Source organism: Ovis aries, chromosome 3 (genome assembly GCF_016772045.2).
Source record: "Ovis aries strain OAR_USU_Benz2616 breed Rambouillet chromosome 3, ARS-UI_Ramb_v3.0, whole genome shotgun sequence".
NCBI classification, from domain to species: domain Eukaryota; kingdom Metazoa; phylum Chordata; class Mammalia; order Artiodactyla; family Bovidae; genus Ovis; species Ovis aries.
The window spans coordinates 219,370,148-219,395,155 of record NC_056056.1 but is presented as its reverse complement, the minus strand read 5'-3'; the positions used below and the strand labels follow the sequence as shown (position 1 = coordinate 219,395,155).

The 25,008-nt window shown below is 47.2% G+C and overlaps 1 protein-coding gene across 7 annotated transcripts; it reads left to right on the top strand.

Moving 5' to 3' along the window:
* Window positions 1-302: 302 nt before the first annotated feature.
* On the top strand, window positions 303-22,262 carry POLDIP3 (DNA polymerase delta interacting protein 3). Of its 7 annotated transcripts, none has more exons than XM_004007028.4 (9): window positions 303-441; window positions 11,342-11,732; window positions 12,485-12,571; window positions 13,555-13,650; window positions 15,439-15,618; window positions 16,205-16,282; window positions 17,804-17,933; window positions 19,003-19,069; window positions 20,039-22,262. In XM_004007028.4, the coding sequence occupies exons 1-9, from the start codon at window positions 383-385 to the stop codon at window positions 20,214-20,216; spliced, it is 1,266 nt and encodes a 421-aa protein (XP_004007077.1). In that variant the 5' UTR covers window positions 303-382; the 3' UTR covers window positions 20,217-22,262. The 7 variants fall into 7 exon arrangements, with proteins under 7 accessions (XP_004007077.1, XP_004007078.1, XP_060269596.1 ...); XM_042247832.1 differs by lacking the exon at window positions 303-441 and adding an exon at window positions 620-890; XM_004007029.4 differs by lacking the exon at window positions 12,485-12,571.
* Window positions 22,263-25,008: the final 2,746 nt, after the last annotated feature.

Sequence of the window (25,008 nt, the reverse complement as noted above, 5' to 3'; positions counted from 1 at the left end):
AAAGACGTAACTGGCTTACTTCCTAGGTAATGAATCCCAATCTCATTAGCAATACGGTGAGTATAAAAGTGGAACGTTAAAGCCTGTACTTTGTTCGTTGAAGGCTGCCTTATTCATTTCATTGTTCTATGTCGCTTTTCATTTTACTATTTTTTAGTTGAGAGAGGGGGGGAAAGGTAGGGCCACAATATGCAGATAAGCAACCGGCTCGCAAAGGTTCACGGGGAGAGCCCCGCCCCTTCCGGTTCCTTTCTCAGTCTGAACTGTCGCGAGAGTTCATCTGCCGAACGCCGGAAACCGCTAGTCGCTCCACAGCGGCCGAAGGGGCGGGCTCGAAGCCTGAGGGAGCCTAAGGTGCTCTCGGCTTGTTCGGCGGTGCAAGATGGCCGACATCTCTCTGGACGAGCTCATCCGAAAGCGAGGAGCTGCAGCGAAGGGGCGGTGAGTGGCCTTTTTCCCCTTCGGGTTTCAGGGTCCTAGTCTTAGTGGGGCTTGAGGCGGAGGAGGGAGCGGCCCGGGAGCGACGCGGAGGGCCAGTCTGCGCCCGCCCCCTACCTCAGCCGCGCTCCTCATTGGCCCGGCCGCCGCCGCCGCCGCGGGCCGGGTCGCCCGGCCGCCCACTGGCTGTAGGCGCGGAGGCTGGTGGGGCCGCCGCCGATGAAGGGGCAGGACTGCTGGGCTTGTGCTCGCGGCCCGCGGGGCGGCCCGCCGGGGGCGGAGCTGCGGCCGCGGACCGGACACGCTGCCCCGCGGCCTGCCTGGAGTCCGGAGGGTCTCCCCGGCGCAGCCCCCTCCTCCTCTGAGGAGACGGGCGCGGCGCCAAGGTCTCCGCGCGGCCTTCGAGTCAGGACTGGAGTTTCTCGGAGAAGTGATTTGCTCAGACTCTCCGGGTCTGTTGCTGCCGAAACCGCGACCCAAAGTCAGACCTTTAAGATTTCCAAATCCTTCGCCCGGTTCCCCGCTGTTCACACTCGCAGCCCTTTGTGAGGCATTTCAGGTTCTCGGGGGCGCTTCGCCGGCGCGCAGTCCTGGCAGCCAGCTATTAATGTTTTCCAAGTGAGGGGCTTGAGGTGGAATTTGCCCGCGGCCGCGGAGAGCTCAGAGCGGGGCCGAGTGCGCTCTGAGAGTTGGCCTCAGGCTTGGGCAAGACAAACTGGCGGGACGGGGCGGGAGGCCGGCCGTTTCTTGATGACTCTCAGAGAACCCTGTTCTGTGTCGGGGTGGAGAGTCGCGTAGTTGGCTTGCAGTTTTGTGACCCAAACTTCCTCTGGACTCTTAAAATATTGGTAGTCATTTCCAGACTCTATAGGGCTCCAGTTCATCTATGTGAAAGAGATGGGAAACCTGGGCCAGTGGTTTTCTAGCACGGGTTAGATTAGTTCAGATGTCCTTGTGGAGAAGCGAGGCTGTAAAGAAGGATGTTGTTTTCTCCGGCAGTCGTTCACTCGGCAGATGTTTATTAATACCGCCTGTGTGGTGGCTGGAAAATGGATTCTTTTCACTGTGCGAAAGGTATCCCTCACCCTCAACCTGTACACACAGATCCACCACAACTGCTCCCGCCCCCCCCCCCCCCCCCCCCCCATTCCCCAGCCAGCCCTTCACGAGGTTTCTGGTTCATAATAGGCACGCAGCATTGATTTCCTCTATCCTTGTGCTTGTGTTGTGTGCTCAGTCGTGTGCGATTCTTGGCGACCCCATAGACTGTCGCCTGCCAGGCTCTTCTGGTCCATGGGATTTTCCAGGCAAGAATATTGGAGTGTGTTGCCACTTCCTCCTCCAGGGGTTCTTCCCCACCCAGGGATCGAACTGGCATCTCCTGTGGCTTGTGCCTCAGCCAGCAGGTTCTTTACCACTGCGCCACCTGGGAAGCCCTCTTTTAGGTCTACCCTCTAGTAACTGGCAGGAAATTGGTACTGGGTCCTCTGGTGACGTCTGAGCCCATCCAGGTTTCACAGGTTTGCTGGACAGTTGCTGAGGGAGCCAGCTTCCCAGGACCTGAGCTTCCTGCAGGTGCTCCCCTTGGTTCCCAACTGCAGGCAGTCTGTACCTGCAGTTGGTGTTGATGTGTGTAGTGTCTTGTGATGGGCCTTGGATGGGACTGCAGGGAAGGGAGTATTTGTGGATCCCCCACAAGAGCAGAGACTCTGCAGCCAGGCAGACCTGGTCCCTTGGCGGGCCCCATTGTGGGGTTCTTTGCTTCTGTGGCCTGATGACCTCTGATTTAGGCAGTTTCCTTGTTTGTAATAACGGTTCCAGGTAGGTGGTTGATGGAGAAGACTCTTGAGAGTCCCTTGGACTGCAAGGAGATCCAACCAGTCCATTCTGAAGGAGATCAACCCTGGGATTTCTTTGGAAGGAATGATGCTAAAGCTGAAGCTCCAGTACTTTGACCACCTCATGCGAAGAGTTGACTCATTGGAAAAGACTCTGATGCTGGGAGGGATTGGGGGCAGGAGGAGAAGGGGACGACCAAGGATGAGATGGCTGGATGGCATCACAGACTCGATGGATGTGAGTCTGAGTGAACTCTGGGAGATGGTGATGGACACGGAGGCCTGGTGTGCTGCAATTCATGGGGTCGCAAAGAGTAGGACATGACTGAGCGACTGAACTGAACTGAGGTGGTTGAGAAGATTAAATATGAGGATGTAAGAGTGTATGTTTTAAACTTTGTACCAGATAGTAAGTGTTCAGCAGATGGCTTTAAAGAAGTAGAAGCCCAAATCCCTCCTTTAGGGGACATAATAAGTAAGCATTGGGGTCCTAGAGTCAGACTGCCAAGTTTCAGTCCCACTTGTCATATGAAAGTTACTTAACCATGCCATGCCTCTCTTTTCTTATCTGTAAAACATGGGTAATATTTACTGGTTATTGTCAGGACTAAGTGAATTAATGTATCTAAAGTACTTCAGAAAGCATCTAGTGGGTACTAAGTGCCCAGTAGATGTTAGCTCTCGTCATTATTGTTAATGAAGGCTTTTAAGGAAAGAAGTAATATTCAGTCTTCAGTGTGAGAATATTGCGTTGCTATTATGTAAAGATTGATTTGGGGGAAATGCAGGCAAAGAGACAGTGTGAAAGAAACTGGACCACATGCTGGGTTTGGATTAAACCTACTGGAAACTCCATTTTGCTTGCACAGCCAAAAGAGAAAAACTAGATCGGGGGTTAGAGTTCTTGTCAAGAGCTGTGAAAGGTCTGAACAAATGGTATTTCCTACAGTAAATAAATGCTGTTCTACTTGCTCCTTAGAAGAAATCTCTTTACTGGCACCTTGGTGTAGTGTAGGGATGTCACAGAGAGAACTTTGTGCTTAATAATTTAGGAAGAGCCTATGACCATCTCAGAAAACTTCTTTTCTCTTCTTTTAAAAAAAAAAAAAGAAAAAGAAAACTTCTTTTCTCTTCTTTTTAAAAAAAAAAGCAAGAGAAAGAAAACTTCTTTTCTCTTCTTAAAGGAAATAGCAAAGGACTGAGCCTCTGCAAGTGTAAATAAACCGATTCTCAAAAGTCGTGGAATGTGCTTGTTCTTCAGAACAGCTATTCTGTTTTGTGTTCATTGTACTGTGTAAGTCAAGAAAGGTGTCATTACCATCATTATTATTTGGCCCTCAATTAATCATCAGAAAGTTCTTTGATTAATATGAGATTCAAGAAAGTGGGGGATTATTTTATGATACTTCATCCAGGCTGTGGTGAGGTGCTGTTCTTCCCCCAACACAGCATGTCTATAGTGGTTTCAGTTGTTCAAGACCCATAGATGAGTCTCCTCAGGGTAGCACTGGGCACCAGCTGCAGTGTGGGCCTGCCTCTCTTGTCAGTTTCTTCCTTTGGACGTAATTGGTTAGTCAAGTCACCCTCCTCTTTGGTTTGCTTAGTTCAACTGTCAGAGGATAGCTGTCACTGCTTCCATGCAGGTAGATGGTGACTGGCAGTCTTAATGGAGAAGTTGGGCCTAGAGTGTGCTGGAGGTGAGTGGCTCTGAGCTAGATACGTATGTGGAGAATCCTTGGAGCTGTGGGGAGAGGTTAGGGAATTTTCCAGTTGCGACCAGGGCTCTGCTCCCATACTCTCTGCTGGTTTCTTTACTGAAATAAGGTAAAAGAAATTAGACCTAAAACAAAGAGGAGGGAAATGAGTTGTTAGGTTAGCTTGGAAGGGAAGAATTATAATTTAAAATGAAACATCGGCACAAAGGTAAGGGGATCCTGTCTTGTTTTTCTTTGTGTCTCTAAAGTGCATAGTTCAGAACTGACCCTCTAATTGTTAGAACTGAAGTCTATTTTCTAAGATGACCTCAACACGCACATTCTAACCCAGAGATCCCATGGGTTAAAATCCACTTTGAACAATTTAGGGTCCCTCCAAATCCTTTGGACTGGACATCTGTCCAGAGCCAGGGGCCACTGTGCCCTCCACAGGCAGATCCAAGAGGGTGAGGCATTCCTAGCCCCAGACAGACCTTCCCTGTGTCTGCCAGGCTCCAGTGGAGGGAGGGTGCTGGGGGAGAGGGCTCAGGCCCCAGTAAGTGTCTGCTCTCTTGCCCACACCGCTCTTCTAGGACCTAGTAGAGTACCTGGTGAGCATCTGGAACCAGTGCACAGTTGCCCTGTTACAGGTATCATGAGGCAGGGCAGTAAAAACACTCCTCTCTCCCCCTCCCAAACGTTTACTGAGGCCAAAACCCCAGAATGTGTTCAGGAACATCAGACAGTCTGCAGTGGGAAGGGAAGCTGCAGTCAGTGGGAGACAGACTGGGGGTTCCACTGAGGGGTTGCGCTTTTTTAGGGAGTCCTTAGCAGTTATTGGAGCCACGAGGGGAACAGAATTGGCTCGATATATTAGAGACCTGCTCCTAGCAGGAGTGTTTACTTGAAAAGTTCCTGATGACTAATGCCTGCCATATAAGCAGTACCACTGCCTGCTGGGATGAATAGCTGTCTTCTCATGCAGGAAGAGGAGCAGTAATTAGAAAAATCCTGAACACTGAAACCCCCTAAAGCTGCTCATGAAAGAAGTTGAGAAGTGATGTAACCAGAGAACCGAATATATGTAATTGAGTGAAAGTAGCTTACTTAGGCTCCTACATCCACAACTGTATCACCTCCCTCCTGAAAGTGTACCTTTTGTGCTGTTCAAGTAGATAAAAATAGCAGCATGGGCCACCATGGTGGTATTTCTTGCCAGACAAGCAGTATGGTGTGCGGGTTTCTGGTGGGTCCATCCTTAGTGTGTGTGTTTTCACCCTCTGGTCACTAGAGGGTGCACTGTTTCCCTGGATGTAACTGGAGTCCTCATTTTTTTCTTAGTTTGAGGACAGTATTCACCCTTCCTTAACTTTTCTAGTCTTGTTCTTTGTTTTTGACCCATGCTGGATTTATTGGTATTTTAACTAGGTGTGGTGGTGGTGGTGGTTTTGTCGCTAAGTTGTGTGTCCAACTCTTGGGACCCCATGGACTGTAGCCCACCAGGCTCCTCTGTCCATTGGATTTCCGAGGCAAGAATATTGGAGTGGGTTGCCATTTCCTTTTCCAGGGGACCCAGGGATTAAATTAGCATCTCCTGCATTGTAGGCGGATTCATTACTGACTGAGCCACCAGAGAAACCCTTAATTAGGTATGAGTGAGTGAAGTCGCTCAGTTGTGTCCGACTCTTTGCGACCCTGTGGACTGTGTCCATGGGATTTTCCAAGCAAGAGTACTGGAGTGGGTTGCCATTTCCTTCTCCAGGGGATCTTCCCAACCCAGGAATCGAACCCGGGTCTCCCGCATTGAAAGGCAGATGCTTTACCATTATCACTCTGTGATTTGAAATAGTTACTCTCCTTGAATCTCAGTTTCCCCATCTATAAAATGTGGATAATAATCTAATTCTCAGAGTGGTGAGGGTTAAAGGAGGTGAGGCAAAGTTTATGGATCTGCAGTTAAGTGCTCAAAACGATTAGTTGAGAGTGCTTCCACTGTAAAATCTTTTCATAAACCGTAGTAGCTAGTTGCCCCTTATGTGGCCATGGTAGACATTGCTTATCAAGCACAAACTCCTGTGAATTCTCTATACTGACATTTCAAACAGCCATTACAGTTTATCAGAGAAGGGAAATTGTTGAGGAATATGAGTAAATTAAGGTTGCAGAGACCTGATCTCCCTTGCTCCTCCTACTGCAAAGGTTTACTGTTCAGACCCAATTGGAATGAACCAGAAAACTTTTGAATCTGCCCCTTTCCTCATTTTTTGTCCAGGGATATGAATTTTGTTTTCAAGAATTTCATTGTTCCTTTAATTATTCAAAATAGTTGCTTTCAACAGCTTTTTCTTTTCCTTTGTTTCTTTTTTTGGCCATAATGTTTAATTGATTAAATGGTGAAATTGGGTAAGTAGATTTTTTGAAAGCATAATTTATGCCACGGGATCTAGATTTGCCCAGTTTTACAGTGTGGTAAGATCATTTGGCCACCTGATGCAAAGAACTGACTCATTGGAAAAGACTCTGATGCTGGGAAAGATTGAAGGCAAGAGGAGAAGGGGACAACAGAGGATGAGATGGTTGGATGGCATCACCAACTTGATGGACCTAAGTTTGAGCAAGCTCCAGGAGCTGGTGATGGACAGGAAGGCCTGGCGTGCTGCAGTCCATGGGGTCGCAAAGAATGGGACATGACTGAGCAACTGAACTGAAGATATGGTGTATTACAGGATAAGATCACCGCACCTCCTATAGTTATAAATATCAGGAGCCTGTGGAAGGGGTACCCTGGTGATGAAAGAAGACAGATGAAGATAGGTGATCTTCATTCAGGACCTGCTCACATTTCTTTGTGGATGTGTCTGACCCCTCCTGTGTGGTGGACCTGGTCATCAGTGATGCCTTCATTGTCAGTGTTTATGTAGCTTGGTTCCCTTTGTAATGTCCACTCAGTCAGAGACCAGCTGCTTTCTCTTCTAGAAGGCCTTTCCTGAAGCACCTGCAGTTCAACAAGATCCTTGTGGGTCCACTTTTGGGGTAAGGGCCGGAGGAGCCCCTGTGCCATGGCTCTGTGGGTGCCCTTTCTCAGCTGGGAGAGCAGTTGGTGGCCAGGATCCTAGGGCACGGTGGAGGACTGCGTTTGCAGAGGCAGTCTTCTCTAGGAGAAGCCCTTCCAGGGCAGCCATCCTTTCTCCCATCTTAACTCCCCTGAGGCTTGGAACAGGAAAGAGGAAAGCTTAAAATCTGTTATTGGAATGACTGTGCTCTTTGATTTGGTTTCTCCCCTGTAAGGTGGAACTGATGGCAGGTAATCTCAGAGATGGTGAGCCTAAAAGGAGAAGATAAGATAGAAACCCTGTGGGGTCCCTTAGACAGAGCTCTTAGAGCCTTTGTCATTCCCCTGGGGCAGTATTGATGTGGAGGAGGAGACATTGGATCTACCCTCAGAAGCTCTTAGTCCTGTGGGAGATGCGGGCTTGTAAATAAATCATTGTGATGTTGCATGGTAAGTGCTTTGATAGAAGCTTTGTCCAGTGTTTTGAGGGCTCTAACAGCAAAGAAGCTGCAAGCTGTGGGCTATTGGGGGTGCTTTCCATATTTGGAAAAGGTCCGTCTAGTCAAGGCTATGGTTTTTCCAGTGGTCATGTATGGAGGTGAGAGTTGGACTGTGAAGACGGCTGAGCGCCGAAGAATTGATGCTTTTGAACTGTGGTATTGGAGAAGACTCTTGAGAGTCCCTTGGACTGCAAGGAGATCCAACCAGTCCATTCTAAAGGAGATCAGTCCTGCGTGTTCTTTGGAAGGACTGATGTTAAAGCTGAAACTCCAGTACTTTGGTCACCTTATGCAAAGAGTTGACTCATTGGAAAAGACTCTGATGCTGGGAGGGATTGGAGGCAGGAGGAGAAGGGGACGACAGAGGGTGAGATGGCTGGATGGCATCACCGACTTGATGCACATGAGTGAGTGAACTCCGGGAGATGGTGATGGACAGGGAGGCCTGGCATGCTCCAGTTCATGGGGTCACAAAGAGTTGGACACAACTGAGCGACTGAACTGAATTGAGGATGTCCTTTGACACTACTCTTTCCAGAAATCCTGAAAGGCTGCCCACAGCCCACAGACCTTGGCCCTTCCTCTCCTAGAGCGGGAGCATGCTGATTATTTGCTGATCTGTATGTCCCATCTGCTCCATCCCACCCCATAGTTTGGCGTCCCATTCCTCACTTTGCTCCTTTTGGTACCCAAGGCCTCTGCCTTCAGAGAGTTCCAGTTCTTGACAAGTGAGGAATTTCATCTGGAATGCTTTCCACTAACTCAGGTTTCATCTGGATGTGCATGTAAATGTTGATCCAAATCTTTTTCCCACATTTTATGAGTAGACTTTCAGTAGTAGACCCTGGTCTGAACTGACAACCTGTTGCTTTTCTTTGATGGGCATCATCAACAGATACAGGGAGTTGAAAGCATTTTTTAAAAAAACCAAACAAACCTTAGTGGAGGCCTTACCTGCCAGTTGGTCCTGGGGACAGGGCTTTGTTAGAAAGTTTCTCCATAAATACCAAGGGCCCCTCTGCAGCTACAGGTTTCTGTGCTTACCACAGAGCATAGCCTCACTATTTCCCATGGCTTCACAGGCACAAAGCCTAGGGTAGCCCAGTTCAGGGACAAATAGATGCTCCTGCACACAACTGTTTCCCTCTCCCTGATGGCGCTTACTGGTCTCCCTAAACACCTCATTCCTTTGGGCCTTGCTTTTTCTAGCACCTCAGTCTCCCAGAGACTACATGGGAAAATAGAGCAGGGATGCACAAGCAGTCCCACCCACCTTCAGCCTAATCTGATCGATTCTGTAAATGACCCCTTCCACTCTCCCACCTGTTTTTTGTGTGTAAACCCACTGGAAAATACTTAAATCCTAAAATAATTTGTTGATTTTCAAAGAAAAACAGTACTGTGCATCACCGCCTCAGGTCTGGCTCTGGCCTGTTAGAGGCAGCAAGTATTTTTCCACTGTGCTTGGATAACAAGATGAAGGTCCAGATTTTCTTTTACTGGTGCTAGGAAGACTCACCTTTGGGTGTGCTTCTGCTGTTAGCAGAAGAGCTGAGAAACAGTCTCGCTCCAGCTTCCAGCTGAGGAAGCATGAGGCAGTAGGAGAACCCAGAGGCTTGCTGGTGATGAAGAATGCCTCCTGGGAGGCTTGGGCTGTGATGTGGGTAGGACATGATGCAGCAACTTGTTTATTCAGCAATTTTGCCTTAAACTCCAGGCCAGCGATTCTCAGCACTGCTATCCTCCAGGATCACCTGTGGAATGAAAAATGCATATGCCCAGGCTTTTACACAAATTTTGAACTCAGTAGCTCTGGAGTGGGGTTTGGAGAGCTGTATCTTTTTGTTTTCTTTCTTGCCTTTTTTTTTTTTTTTTAAAGAGAGAGCTGTATTTTTAAGAAGCTCCTTAGACGTTTCTGATACTGAGCTAGGTCTGAGCAACACTTACAAAGCACGGGGCTCTGAAACAGGAGTGATCCCCATCTGCCCCTTCCCTCCTAGTCCAAGGTGGGGAGAGAAAAGAACAACACAAACAGTCATGATAACAGGCACAAAGGAGGGCCGTCCTGGAAGGATCAAAGAAGGTTTCCCAAAAAGGAGGTGTTGCTGTGGGAGTCTGTGTCCCCAGCCAGGGCACCTGCCACAGGAGGAGTGTATGTATGTGTGGCTGGAGGCTTTGTGGTGGGGTGGGCAGGTGGGGTGAAGCAGAAGCCCGAAGACCCCAGGGAGGACTTTAAGGATTGTACTTGAAGGGCTCTTCTGTTTTACTCTCAAGTCATTGAAGAGCCAGCAAAGGAGCCCCAGAAGAGAATGGGGCTTGTTTAATGGAGTTTTGTTCCTTTCCAGTTTTAAGTTTCTGAACTTGATATTTTTGTTGTTTCAGAGTGTAATAAATATATATTTGGTCTTTGTCCCTGGCATACAGTTTCTAAAACCCTTGGAATTTCCTGAGTGGTAAGGGTGTTAGGAGCATCTTTTGTTCCAATGAGGCAGCTCTCAGTGGGCCCCTGGACAGAGGCTGGCCTCCAGAAAGGTGTAGGCCTGCTTAGCTTGTTGAAACTTGCATCTCCACCCCCACTCTCTGTCCTGGACCTCCAGGGGGAAAAGAGGATCTAGAGATTAAAGCTATTATCATCTGTGGCCAGTGATTTGATCAGTTATCCTAGGTAATGGAACTTCCATAGAAACCCTTATACAGTTGAGTTTGAAGAAATTTTGGGTTGATGAACACATCCATGTGCCAGGAGGGTGGTGTTACCATACCCTTTTCCCATACCATGCCTTATACATCTCTTCTATTTGGCTGCTCTTGAGTTGTATCGTTTGTAATAAATTGGTAATAATAATAAGTAAAGTGTTTTCCGGAGTCCTTTGAGCTACCCTAGCAAATTATCTAACTTGTGGGGAGGGTCTTGTGAACCCTCAATTTTATAACCTTTGTCAAATGAACAGGAAGCCTAGGACTTGAAACTGTTCTCTGAAGTGAGGGCAGTCTTGTGGGACTGAGCCTTTAACCGGTGGAGTCTGTGCCAGCTCTAGGTAGGTAGTGTCAAATTTGGGCTGTCAGACACCCAGTTGGTGTCTCGAGAGTTGGAGAATTGGTTGGCATGAGGAAAAAACCTACACATTTGAAGTCACAGTGTTATGAATAAAAACAGTTCAGACAGAGTGGTTATTTTTCTTTTCTTCCAAGTCTTTATGTCTTTATTAGACCTCAGACTCCGAGACAGACCCATGTGTTGACTTTCTTGGTCCCAGCCCATTGGGGTGTCTACCTGCCCTGGAGGCACGAGACTGTCATAGGCCAGCTGGGCGCCCTTTGTTGATCATTGGACCTCTCTAGGCCTGTGTCTTCCACTGTAAAATGGGCATAATATCGCTTGCTTCACAGGGTGTTGAGAGGGCTGATAGAGAACAAGGATGTGAAAGAAATTTGGAAACTGAAGTTACTCTTTCACTGTGTGGGGTTACGATATCTGGGAAATATTCTTATTTCATTTGGTATTGTTTAGAGGTTATTATCCATGATAGTGTCTCAAAACACCTGGTCTGGGGTGCAAAGCAGTCTTGCCTAGTGATAGAAACCACCAGGCCCTCCTCCCTTACTTTGTTTACCATGCAGACTTAAAAGGCATAAAACTGTGAAAGAAGTCTCTGTATAGACTTAATTGTTTTCTCTACTTAATTGTTTTCTCTAAGAGGAAGCAGCTTTCTGGTTTCTCCAGGACCTCCTTTGTTCCCAGTATCACCACAACTCTACTACTACCACAGGCTATTGTTGATATCCAGATCTTGTTAACATTGCAGTTTTTATTTGCAGGCTCAGTGCCAGACCAGGAGTGGGAGGTGTCCGATCGCGTGTTGGGATCCAACAGAGCCTTCTTAGCCAGCCAGCACGCACAGCCACCTTCCAGCAGAGGTTTGATGCCCGGCAGAAAATTGGCCTCTCAGATGCCCGCCTCAAGCTAGGAGTCAAGGATGCCCGGGAAAAGCTTTTGCAGAAAGATGCTCGGTTCCGGATCAAAGGGAAAGTGCAGGATGCCAGAGAGATGCTGAACTCGCGCAAGCAACAGAGCACAGCACCCCAGAAGCCCCACCAGGTTGCTGATGCCCGGGAGAAAATCAGCTTGAAGCGGAATTCCCCTGCTGCCTTCATGAGCCCACCCATCGGGACAGTGACCCCTGCTCTGAAGCTCACTAAAACCATCCAGGTAGGTTGAGACTCCTGCCAAAAAACTCCTCGAAACCAGTAACAACTGTGGAATCAGGCAGAGACCAGGTGTGTTTAAGCAAAATGACAGTCCCCCCAACTGTTTGAAGAGTAACCATATGTGGAGGCAAGATATCATCTCAGTTTCATGTAAAAGAAAATGGGTGGGGTAGTGGTGGGGATTGTCCAGAGAAATTAAGTGACTCTGCAGGTGAAATAGTGGTAGAAGGAAGAGAGAAGAGGACAGACTAGTTGAGCTAGTGCTATGTGCAGATGCTGAGTATCTATTCCTCATGCAACCCCAGTTATTGCCACAGTTTATAAAAGAAGAATCCAAGTCTCAAAGATGTGAATCTTCGTGCAGTCACACAGCTGGTCAGTGGAAGCATCAGGATAGAAGCCTTGTCATACCTGGCTCTTAGTGCAGAGTCCTGGCCACCTGCAGAGCCACTGCCCCCAAAGGGAATAGAAACAGAATCATTTAATCTTCACAGCAACTTTGGTAATAGGAACTGCTGAAGCAGTGAACATTTATTAAGCCAGATTCATTGAGCCCTGCAGGTGCATTGTTACATGATCTCTGGGATGATGAGTCTTCCTGTCGCTTTCCTGCTTTGCAAATGAGGCACTCTGTAGGACCTTTTACCACAGACCAAAACTGAATGCCCACCATATTAAAGTTCATTTATCCCCTACTTGTAGAGAACGCATGTAGGCCAAGTGGGATGAATTATGACCACTGGGTGTTTCTAGGTTCCACAGCAGAAGGCCATGGCACCAATTCATGCTCACCCTGCTGGAATGAGGATCAATGTCGTCAATAACCACCAGGCCAAACAGGTGGAGTGTGTGTGTGTGTGTGTGTGTGTGTGTGTGTGTGAGAGAGAGAGAGAGAGAGAGAGAGACTGCACACAAGTGTGTGTTTTGATGTGATCTTCCAAGTGGATTAACTGATGCCTGGCCCAGGGTTCCGATTTGAAGAGTTGGAGATTGACTCTTATTGCAGTTTATGAGTTTTAAGAAGAAATTTCTTAAATGCATAGAAGCAGAGAGGCAAGTTGAAAATCTTTTTATTTTTTTAAAATAAAAGTAGTGTGTGCTTACTATAGAAAATTAGCAAAACAGAAAGATTGGGGGGGATGGGGGTAGTTCTTATGCTATGGCTCTCGATAGTGAGCCCCTGTTGAAGCTCTGCCCTGAATTCTTCTTGTGTTTTTCTTGTTTGTGTGTGTGTATATGTGAGAGAGATTATTTAATGCATAGCTGTAGTTGTGTATGTTATTATCCAGTTTCATATTGTTCTGTTTTCACTTTATAACTCAAGCATTTTTCTGTGGTTCACATTTACTGTAAACATTTTAATAACTGCTTGATCCATTGAGTAGACATTTAGTTAATATCAACCATTTTCCTATAATTTTCACTGTTAGACATGCTTCTATGAACATCTTGGAGAATAAAGCTCTTTCTACAGTTTGAGTTTATTTCTATAGACCAGATTGCCCGGCACAGACTTTCTAAGCCAAAAGGTATAAACAGGCATTTTAGGAATCTGTAATAGATATTGCCCACCTGTAGAAAGGTACTTCTGATGTACCTGAAATTTCACAGCATTTGCATTCGGCTCTTACGGGCAGGGAGCCTGCCAGAACTGAGCCCCAGTCACCCAGGCCAGTTTGCCCAGGCACTCCATTCTACTTCAGGTGTACGCATTTCTGCCTACACCTCGCTTAATTAATTCAGCTCTCATCTCCTGCTGTCCTTACTCCAAATGTGTGCTGAGAGCCTGCATGCTACTTTAGCGTGTATTTCTTTATTTTCAGAATTTATATGACCTGGATGATGACGACGATGTTATAGCTCCCATTCCTACTAAACAGATGAAATTTGCAGCCTCAGGCAGCTTTCTCCACCACATGGTATGTGATCTTACATTCTTCTTAAACTCTGTGTGTCTCTGATCAGGTGCATGGGAGATGTGGTGGAGAGTAGGATCTTTCAATTCAGAAATATTTCCTTATTTGGGTCCTAAGATTATCAGAACTGGAACTAATCCAGCCCCTGGTTTTTATAAATACTGAGGCTTAGCATGTCTGCAGACTTGTTCAAGATCTGACAGACAGTGAACTGCAGGCTTTAGTTCCCAGTTGCTGGATTTGGAGACTTCAGGGGAAATGTAAGTGATCCCACAGGACAGAGTCACATTTTATTTCCTTTAGGGAAGGACATTCTGCCAGTTCCCTTCCTTCTGTGGTCATCAGCTCTGGCCCCATTCTTGAATCTGGATTCCATTGGTTGATGTGTTAGCAAGAATAAACAACCTTTCCTGAAAGCTCCACCAGGTGCCGCCTGCGTGGAGGGAAAGTCTGATGGATGTTCTGCCATGCAGAGAAGGAAAGAAAGCAGTATATCTGGGAACGTCAGGGAGCTCTGCACTGCTCGGCTCGGTGTGTGCAACCAGATCACATACAGGAGGCGAGTGGGTACCCAGGCCTTAATTTGGTCTTCAGGCATCCAGAGACTCGGTTTTAGTCACTGCACTGAATATGTGGACCAATTTCCTGGTTATCCTTGAAGCTCTTTGAAATGTGAAGCTGAATGATGCCAGTTTGTTACAAAGGGGCTGAGCCTTTCTAGTCATTAGAGTGCTTGTGTCTGTTACCAGGGGGACTGTCAGCTAACTCAGTTAGTGGCTAACCCTAATTGGAAAAATCAGTTTATATTAGCTTATTTAAGAGTTCCCTTTCTCCCCACCCTGTGACATGGGTACTGTTACTACCCCTGTTGTATGGACTAGGAGTTAGACACAGAGAGGTTAAATAAATCTGCTCAGCTTGTAAGTAGTAGATTAGGATTTAAGCCTCAGCAATCTGGCCCCCAGGCCATGTTTTAACCACTGTACTCTGCTGGCTCTTGAAACTCAGGAAACAGCTTGAGAAGTGTGGGATCCACACTGAGTCACCTGGGTTGGGAGAAGCTGGTGAATTAACTCTGTTCCATCATCTGTCTCTCTGGCCGCTGCATTCCTCCTTTCTCCCGGAATCAGTGCTTGGTAGACAGTGTCCTCAGTGAGCAAGACCACTAACCATTTCTGCCTCATGCATTGTTTTTTCTCCAGACACATTAAAACCAGGCAGTTTGGTGGTTTATATTTCTAAGGGATCACTTCCCCAGTTAAGGGTAGCAGGGGAGGGAGGGAGGGAATGGTTTCTGCTGGTTTGCATGTGCTGACTCTGCTAGCATGCACCTGACCATCCGGGAGCTGCAAAGGTGAGCTACTTGTAATTTCTCTATATGACCAGAACAGGGACCAAAAAGCGAGGATCTGGGCCTTCTTAAGAGTAACTTCCTAGTCCCAGTTAGGCCATGGTGATAGAAGCATATCTGGGAATGAACTTGACTCCAAGCTTTTGGACTCTGACTAACTCCAGATTGTAGGTTTTTATCAAGTCTAAATGGTATTGCTGAGCTGTGGCTCCTGTTCGGGAACTGCCTGGATGCTTCTTGCCAAGGGGTCCCTACACTGGAACGTGGCTTCTGTGAGCACGTGTATCCTCCTCCTGTCCCTTCCCTGGCAGCTGGTACCTTTCTGGCTTTAAATTAGTAATGGAACTGGGGCGGTAGGAGGCCTTGAGATTGGGGGTTGTCAGTCCCCTAGGGTATCTGGGTCCCTGGCTTCTCAGATTCCTGTCTGCCTCTTTGTTTAGGCCGGGGTGAGCAGTTCCAAGCTGTCCATGTCCAAGGCCCTTCCTCTCACCAAAGTGGTTCAGAATGATGCGTACACTGCTCCTGCTCTCTCCTCCTCTGTTCGGACAAAAGCCTTGACCAACATGTCCCGGACATTAGTGAACAAGGAGGAGCCCCCCAAAGAGCTGCCGCCTGCAGAGGTGAGGTGAAGGCGAAGGAGAAATGTTCACACTAGTCAAGAGTTAGCCTGAGCTGGGTGGGCAGTGAGCATCTCATTGGGTCCTCATAGTGCCTCTGTGAGGTAGGTGTTGCCATCCCTGTTTTACAGATGAGCAAACCAAGATCCAGTAGACCCTGCCCTCAGAGAGCCCACAGGCAAGCGAGTAGGAAACACAGCTGCAGACAGAGCACCATGTCTGCTGCAGCACAGGGCTGCCAGGAGCACTGCTGAAAGAGCCCCTCATTGCACCGGGGACACAGGCAGTCTTTAAAGAGAAAGTGCCATTTGAGCCGGATGGGTCTTGAAGCATGAGTGGCATCCTGTGCAGAGGTTCAGGCCTGAAAAGGCCTGGAATATTTGGGAAACATGAGAAGTTCCATTCCTTAGCATAAGGTGACTGGGACATGATTAGAGGGGCCCAGCTGTGATAGGAAACTCTCCATAGAGGTTTCCTCTGGGCCTTCCTGGTCATTGGCTGAAGTGAGTTCTGCCGTTCAAGCGCAGCTGTTGTCTGGTAACATTCTGTTCTCTGGTAACTTCTGGTAACGTTCTTCTATCTGTGGCAGCCTGTCCTCAGCCCTTTGGAAGGCACCAAGATGACCGTGAATAATCTGCACCCTCGAGTCACCGAGGAGGACATTGTTGTGAGTACTGTGGCCTGCCAGAATTTCAGATCTCAAGCCACTTCTGTTCCAAGGGTCCCCAAGACCACCCCCAGGTTAGCTGATTGTCTAAGAGGACTCACAGGACTTAGCATAGAGTTGTGTCTGGGCTGAGATGCATTACAGGATGCAAAGCAGTATCAGCAGAGGGGGACAACTTGTGGAGGAAAAGCTAGAGGAAAGTAGACTCAAACTGCTGGAGTCCTCTCCCAGGGGAGTCACACAGGCTGCACTTCCTCCCCCAGCAGTCAGTGGTAAAGACCAGGGAAGCTCATTAGAGACTCAGTCCCCAGAGTTTTTCTCAGGGACTAATCACATATGCACCGTCCGCCTGCCACATACCAAAATTCCAGACACAGAAGGAAATCAAGTGTTTGGCATGAACCACATTGTTGGCACAGTTTAGTTGCAAGTTGCCACTCTTACCAGTTATGGTGATGAGCGCCCTCCCAGAATCCAGGATCCCAAACCCAAGCTAAGGGTCAACCTTAGAAGCAGTTCTTCCAAAGGAGAGCAGGCAGGCCAGATATGTTAACCTCTTTTCCTTATAGCCTGTAATCCAGAGCCAGAGGAATTCCCTGGTGCCCAGTGGTTAGGACTCGGCATTTTCACTGCTGGGGCCTGGGTTCAATCCCTGCTTGGAGAACTAAGATCCCACGTACTGCACAGGCTAAAGTAGATGTTTAAAAATGATAATAATAATAAAATTAGGATCACACTTGGTATTCAGTTTTGTGTCTTGGTTTTGATATGTACATTTTCCCTTTTATCGTTGGAAATCATTTCAACGACCTTTTGACAGATCTTCCCTTTGTCCTCATTACAGCCTTGTGAAGGCAGTTGCAGGTGAAGAAATGGAATGGTTGTTAGTTAGCCTTTGCAGTCTGTATCCATACTGTGTTCCCTCTCTGACTTCAGTCTCTTCATCTGAGAAGTGAGGGATTGGAGTAAAGGATGATGATGATATGTGTACAAAGCCCTGCCTTGAAAATGGTTTTAGTTGAAACCCCTCAATCTTGCCAACCAGGATGATTGGTCACCCTGCATTGAACTGCAGAATTTGTGTTTCTAACTGATTCCCGGGTGATATATTAACCACTCTTTGTCCATCCATGTGGACATCCAGTGGAGCCCTACACGTCCATCCATTTTCATGACACAGCACTCTTTTGACAGAAATAACCATATTCCGTAACTATTACCCTTGGTGAGGAAGTGGGCACTGAGGCAGGAGGACTTCAGGGGTGACTTGAGTCATAGGGATCACAAGGCTTATGAGCCCAGCGCAACTCGTTCCCTCATCTGGCCTCAGGTCGAGGCCTCTGGATGTCCCAGGAATACTACCATGACATGGAGCCTTCCTGAAATCTTGGCTGCTTGGCATGTTCAGTCAGAGTGAAGCCACCTGTCAACCCAGAGCCCTGTCTGAAATGTGTGAATTGCAGGCAGGGAGAACAACCGCCTGAAATTCTTCCCCAACCCAAGCCCTTTTGCTCTTCATAGGAGCTTTTTTGTGTTTGTGGAGCCCTGAAGCGAGCTCGGCTGGTCCATCCTGGGGTAGCAGAGGTGGTGTTTGTAAAGAAGGACGATGCCATCACCGCGTATAAGAAGTATAACAACCGGTGTCTGGATGGTAAGTCAGAGAAAGCAGCCTCCTCTCCTCGCTGCTCCTCGCTGCTCACAGCAGGCCTTCTGGGGAAGCCCTCCTCTGGGATGAGTAGGTGGGCATCTGCCTAGTGCTCTAAACTCTCCAGGGCCTCCTGTGTACTAAGAATAAGCAGTGATGTTTTGTTTTTAATTGAAGTGTGGTTGGTTTACAATGTTGTTTTAGTTTCAGATGTACAGCACAGTGATTCAGTTGTATAAATCTTCCTTTTCAGATTCTTAACCCTTAAGGGTCATTACAAAATACTGAGAATAGTTCCCTGTGCTATGCTATGCAGTAGATCCTTGTTGGTTATCGCAGCCTTTGCCTTTTGATTGTATTATTTAATCCATTTACATTTTATGTGGCCTTTTTTGCATTATATAATTATTTTTTAGTGTAGTGTTTTAGTTCCTTTAATGATTTTTTCCAGTATATTTTTTGAGTCACTTTCTTTTCTTAACAGTTGCTCAAGGATTTATAGTATATATTGTAGGTTATCAGAGTCTATTTCAGATTAATATTAATGTAGCCACAGTGAAATTTAGAAATGTTACTCCAATAAGGCTCTAGTCCCACTTTCCCCTTTTTTTGTGCTGTTATTGTTATACTTACTACATAAAATGCAAAGTGGGATTCTGGTACTTATAAGGTTAATCTTTCATGGACAAAGTAGAAATGTGAACATACGCTTTCGAATTTTTTTCACGTAATTTTGTACCATAAACATTTCCCCTTTCTACTTGCTTCACAACCAGTTTGGGTTGTTTCATGCTGTGTGTACTTTCTCCCTTACTTTGATTCTCATCTCCTCCTGCACGAAGCAGGGTGTGTTGCCAGTTTGCTTTTTGACACTGTCATTACCAAAGTTTCATGGACCTCATAACCCTCATAGTCTCTGGGCTTTGCTGAAACCTGACAGCCCCAGCCCTAGCTGTGAAGCCAGAGCTGCCAGCGGTGGGTGCTTTGACTCCTGGTAACAAAAGCGGCAGTCCCTGTCCTTCCATGTGAGGAGCTGAGGGCTCATGGCAGAGCTTCTTCTTTTTTGGTTTTTCAGGGCAACCAATGAAGTGCAACCTCCACATGAATGGGAATGTTATCACCTCAGACCAGCCCATCCTGCTGTAAGTTCCAAAGGCAGAGGTGCTGGGGACCATGTGAGGCTTTTCTGCTTGCTTACTGGGCATGATCATCTCTTTGTTGTGAGGAGTGAAATGTTTGCATCACAGCTCCATTCCATTTCCTCTGCTCTGAGAGCAGCCAGCCGATGAGGAGGCTTAAATTTGTACAGAGTGGGTTGTTATATCATTTCTACAGGAGATTGACCCCACAGGGGCTAACTTAACCTCATTCCCTGCCTTATAATTTAGAAAGTGGAGAGCAGGCTGGTTGTGTCCCTGTTTGCATGATTGGGTGTGCATTGTCAGATGAGCAGAAAACCCACCTCCTCATGATTGACTCTGGGGACTATGCTGGGTGCTCCCCCTTATTTTGTTACATACCCAGTGTACATGCCTGGCTCAGGACTGAGGACTTTTTGAAGCCTGAGATGCAGAAAATGTCTAGATTGATATGTAAAAGGAGGTCCTTTTGAGGCGGATACAGAGATCCAGGGAGAATATTAGGCTTGTCAACATGGATATAGTGAGGGGCAGGCCTGTAATAGACTTTGAAATTTAGAAAGACTGCAGTTTGAACCCTGAATATTGAATTGTGTGGTTTAGATGAGTTTCTTAAACTGTTCCAGGATTAAGTTGTATTCTGAAAAATGTGGGTTTTATGACCTAGTGGATTTGGGACCACTGGGCTAGACCCAATTAAATCTACTGAACTTCTCAGAATGTGTGATATGCTGATGGGTGTTCGGCTATCCCTTGAGGCTTAAACTTAAAACCCCAGATCTTAGCAGGCTGCATCTCGACTTTCTTAGCAAATTTAAAGAATGGTAGGTTTGCTATAAGAAATAGGGTAAAAGGGTATGGAAAGCATTGTGTTTGGTGTCTAGCTTACAACAGATCTCCAGCTAATGGTGGGACCCTTCTCCACTGAAGAGGGACCTGACGAGGATTTTGACTCTTCTCTGCTCTCTACAGACGGCTGAGTGATAGCCCCTCGGTGAAAAAGGAGAGTGAGCTGCCTCGCAGAGTGAATTCTGCCACCTCATCCAACCCTCCAGCTGAAGTGGATCCTGACACCATCCTGAAGGCGCTTTTCAAGTCATCGGGGGCCTCTGTGACCACACAGCCCACAGAATTCAAAATCAAACTTTGAGCTGGGGAGCGAGACAGCCAGAAGCAGGGGCAGAGGAGGGTGGCTCTGTTTCCCTAAACAAAAGTTGTGACCAAGGGGCCATTGGCTGGGGTCCCCCGAGTGCAGGAAGGGCCACTGGGGGTAGAAGCCTCCTCACTGGGCAGCAGCCGCCTTTCCGTGTTGTGTTCTGCCTTGTGCTCTTCTGTATGCTCACATTTCCTGTAGTGCATTTCTTCTCTCTCCACCTCATCACCAAGGTAGACTTGTGTTGTTCAGAGTGTTTCCCCCTAAACTCAGCCCCAAATAGATTTTTTTTAATCTGGAAATGGTGCCCGAAATTCTCTGAGTGGCCTTCTTGTGGCCCCATAGAATGCAGGGCAGGGGCTGTTTGAAGGATACTGCTTTCTTCAGGGTGTGGGTTTGACTCCCCTTTCTCTTTTTAAAACTTTTCAAACAAAGTAGGGAATGGAAGCCCCTGCCATCCTAATAGGAACCACATCAGCTCAAAAGCTTTGCCACTCACTCTCCTGGTCAGTGGAGATGGCCTGGGTGGGGATCAGGTCGCGGGCTCCTTGTCCTCTCCTCGCAGTTGGCTCCAGACCAGTGCTTTCTGGAGAGAACCCTGGCAAGGGCAGGGTGAGGCTACTGCTCTGCCAGAAAGAGTGTACCCTAGCTCTTGATTTAGGGGACCCTACTGTCTCAGTCAACCCAGAGTAAATTCTCGAGCTTACATTTCTTCTTCCCCTGAGTTGTGCCGAGTGGCCTAGCCCAGCTCTCTTGGCCTTCTGAGTGTAACTGCTGGGCAGGGCTGCCTTGTTAGCCCCCCATTTCTCACCCAGCCTAGCACTCGTCACACTTGGTTTTGGTGCAAATGCCAGCTCTCTGATAGTGGGGTTTTCAAAAGGTCTGCTTCCTGTTCTGTGACACTGAGGACCTTGGGGTGGTTTGAATAGGGATGTTGGCTTGCTCCAAGATGTTTTTTTCCTGGCCTCAGGTTCATGTAGTAGTCAGGGAAGCTGAGAGGTGGCAGATATCCAGCAGCCACCAGGGGCCACTGTCTCCACTACTGTGAGTGACCCATTCATCCTGACCAGAGGGGCATTTTCCTGCCTTGACAGGTGGGGAGGGAGTTGAGAGAGCAGAGCAGCCTTTCCAGGCAGGTGGATAGGTTGTCCCCTCAGCGTGGTTCCAGGCATTGGGGGCACAACTCTAGAACCAAGGGGGAAGCCCTGATTACACCAGGACAGCATTACTCTAGGGGCATTCATCCTCAGTGTCTTGCTGGTTTGTTGGGACTGTAGAGGGAATCCAGCCTAGCAGAGCTGGCGAGTCTTGGGGAGCAAGATTCTGTAAGTAAATAGTGTGAAAGGCACAAGCCTAGAAAGTGTAAACAGAGTCTTTCATGACCTACTTGGGGCCATTCCAGCGAAGAAAAACCTGGAAACTCACATTTCCACAGAGTTAGATCAAGCAGCAAGGACCTAGGTTTGAACTCAGCTCAGTTCTCCAGCTCTGAGGTTGCCCAGGCCTGGGAAGTCCAGGGAATGTGCCTGATGGTGGTCACTGTCCAGTACTTTGAAGAAGGCTGCTTTTGTTCTCTTCTCCCTCTTTGAATGGGTGCAAACTAAGTTCTCTTCGTCAGCTAGAAGACATTCCTCCTACACTCTCCCCTTCTTGACCCCAGAGAGTGTCCATAAGACACTAGGAGCTGGCTTCTCAGGTCTGGAGACAGTCAGATCACTGCTTGGACTCTGCGTTCAGTAGGGAAGGTAACTACCCTGCCTGTATGCCTTTATCGTCCCACTGGCCCTCTGGACCTTGTCCTCTGGGTGGCTGTGTGGTCCATTGCAGGGTAGAGTCCGTTTTCCCCCTGTTCTACAGGTGTCATCGTGGGCAACGAGAAGGTGGTAGGCCAGTCCTTGTGTCCCTCTCCACCTCCCACTCCCCTACATTCCCCGTCTGTCTCTTTTTTTTTTTTTTTTTTCCAAAAGGAGAGGAAGAGGCATTAAGGGATGGAGGAGACTATGTGTTACTTACCCATTTCTGAATAAACGTTTGTTATTCCTACTTTTGAGCTGTCATTTCTTAAAAGATTATGTTAAGGGGCCTCTTGGAATTTGGCACCAGAAAAAAGAGATCTGCCTTTGCTTTGATGCTCACCAGCTGTGACCTTCAGGCAGTTCCTCACAGGACTCTTTGAACTTCTCCACAATTGAGAGAATATGAGCATGAATGTTTGGGAAGGACCTAGCACAGAAACTCAGTACCTCCTGGGCCTAAAGTGCGTCATGAGTATAAGCATGGTCAACTCGAACATAGGTCTGTTCATAGGGAACAGGGGAGTCGCTGCCTTGAAGTTACACTTGGGGGTAAAATTTACCTCTTAGATCAACTATGTACTAGAAAAAAATCAGTTGGTAGGTTTTTTTATTTTGTGATAAAATATGTGGTATTAAATACATTCACAAAAATTGTACAACCATCACTACCATCCATCTCCAGAGCTTTTTCATCGTATGGAGCTGAAACTCTCCATTAAACACCAGCCCATTCTCCTTCCACCCTCCCCCAAGCCTCTGGCAACTACTAGTCCGCTTCTTGTCTTCATGATTTTAACTACTCACGTGGGTGGACTCACAATATTTGTCTTTCTGTGACTATTTTCTTGGGCTCCAAAGACACTTGCTCCTTGGAAGAAAAGCCATGACAAACCCAGACGGCATATTAAAAAGCAGAGACATTACTTTGCTAACAAAGTTCCATCTAGTCAAAGCTATGGTTTTCCCAGTAGTCATGTATAGATGTAAGACTTGGACTCTAAAGAAAGCTGAGCACCGAAGAATTGATGCTTTTGAACTGTGTTGGAGAAGACTCTTGAGAGTCCCTTGGACTGCAGGCAGATCCAACCAGTCCATCCTAAAGGAAATCAGTCCTGAATATTCATTGGAAGGACTGATGCTGAGACTGAAACTCCAATACTTTGGCCACCTGATGCCAAGAACTGACCCATTTGAAAAGACCCTGATGCTGGGAAAGGTTGAAGGCAGGAGGAGAAGGGGACAACAGAGGAGATGGTTGGATGGCATCACCAACTCGATGAACGTGAGTTTGAGCAAGCTCTGGGAGCTGGTGATGGACAGGGAAGGCTAGCGTGCTGCAATTCATGGGGTTGCAAAGAGTCGGACACGACTGAGCAACTGAACTTAATTGACTTTCACTTGGCATAGTGTCCTCAAGGTTCATCCATGTTGTAGCATGTGTCATTTCTTTTTAAGGCTAAATAATACTCCACTGTGTATACCATATTTTGCTTATCCATCTGTTGGACACTTGGGTTGCTTCCATGTTTTAGCGATTGTGAATAATGCTATGAACATGAATGTACAAATATCTCTTCAAGACTCTGTTTTCAGCTCTTTGGTATATACCCAGAAGAGGAATTGCTGGATTGTGTGGCAGTTCTATTTTTAATTTTTTGAAGATGCAACTATTTTGATTTCCACAGTGGCTGCACCATTTTACATTCGTTTATGGGAAGATGGAATTCAAGTATTTTATTCCTATCCTTTCCACTAAATACAACCTTGTCTATTTTACATAAAACATAAGACTGGAAGGTGGAAAGAAAAAAGACTGGCTGGGGACCCAGTGAATGACCAGCATTGAGTTCCCTGGGTTTCCTTTTTGCTTCATATATGCCAAGCTGGGTGCTGAATAAGCAGACCAACAAACAACCAAAACCCCAAGTGAGGACCTGAAAGGGGATAGCTTAACAAGACTGAAAGAAAACTAGTGAAACACCACAGGAAAAACTGCAGCCTCACCTTCACTAGCAAATGCCAAGTTGAGTCCTAGATACGTATGCATGCTCACTCACTAGGCTGTATTGGGGGCACCCGCAAATCTGGGAGCTGGGACTTTTAAGTCGATGTCAGTGGAGGCCACAGGAGGAGAAATGGGCACCTCCCCACAGCTCCTCCCAACCAGGGTATTAGCAGAGGGTCTAGGATGATGGAGCTCACTGCCATCCATAACCTGGTAGTAATGACGCAGTTTCTTTCCATGCCCATTAGAGGAGGTATGCTGTAACATTTAAATAAGGTACAGAACTTTCATAATGCCCATGTTTCAGTCAATAGTCAATCATACTAACTGCCAAGTCGCCTCAGTCGTGTCCGACTCTGTGCGACCCCATAGACGGCAGCCCACCAGGCTCCCCTGTCCCTGGGATTCTCCAGGCAAGAACACTGGAGTGGGTTGCCATTTCCTTCTCCAGTGCATGAAAGTGAAAAGTGAAAGTGAAGTCGCTCAGTCGTGTCCGACTCCTAGAGACCCCATGGACTGCAGCCTACCAGGCTCCTCCGTCCATGGGATTTTCCAGGCAAGAGTACTGAAGTGGGGTGCTGTTGCCTTCTCCAAATCATACTAAAGATCAGGAAAATTTCACCCTGAAGGAGAAAAGAATGGATGTTAACTCCATGATGACAGAGATGTTAGTTACTGATAAGGATTTAAAAGCAACCATTAAAAATTCGTCAATAAGCGATTAACACAAAACAATTGATGGAATATTTGAACTTCAAACAATTGAAGAAGTAAAGAAAAACCACTTTAAGTTGGTTTCAGAAGTAGAGAAAAACCTTTTCAAGTTGAAAATACACCAAATTCCCTGGAGGTCCAGTAGTTAGGACTTTGCACTCACTGCCAAAGCTGTGGGCTTGATTTCTGGTTAGGGAACTAAGATCCTACAAGCCGCACGGTGCAGCCAAATAAAATTGAAAATTACAAGTACCATTCTCCCCCTCCCGCCCCC

What these genes read in the sequence shown, in the direction of transcription:
- POLDIP3 (XM_042247832.1), top strand. Translation starts at nt 658, where the DNA reads ATGAAGGGGCAGGACTGCTGGGCTTGTGCTCGCGGCCCGCGGGGCGGC. An exon ending in AGCTCACTAAAACCATCCAG is followed by an intron (nt 11,733 to 12,484) that starts GTAGGTTGAGAC and finishes GGGTGTTTCTAG; the next exon opens with GTTCCACAGCAGAAGGCCAT. An exon ending in AAGAGCTGCCGCCTGCAGAG is followed by an intron (nt 15,619 to 16,204) that starts GTGAGGTGAAGG and finishes TATCTGTGGCAG; the next exon opens with CCTGTCCTCAGCCCTTTGGA.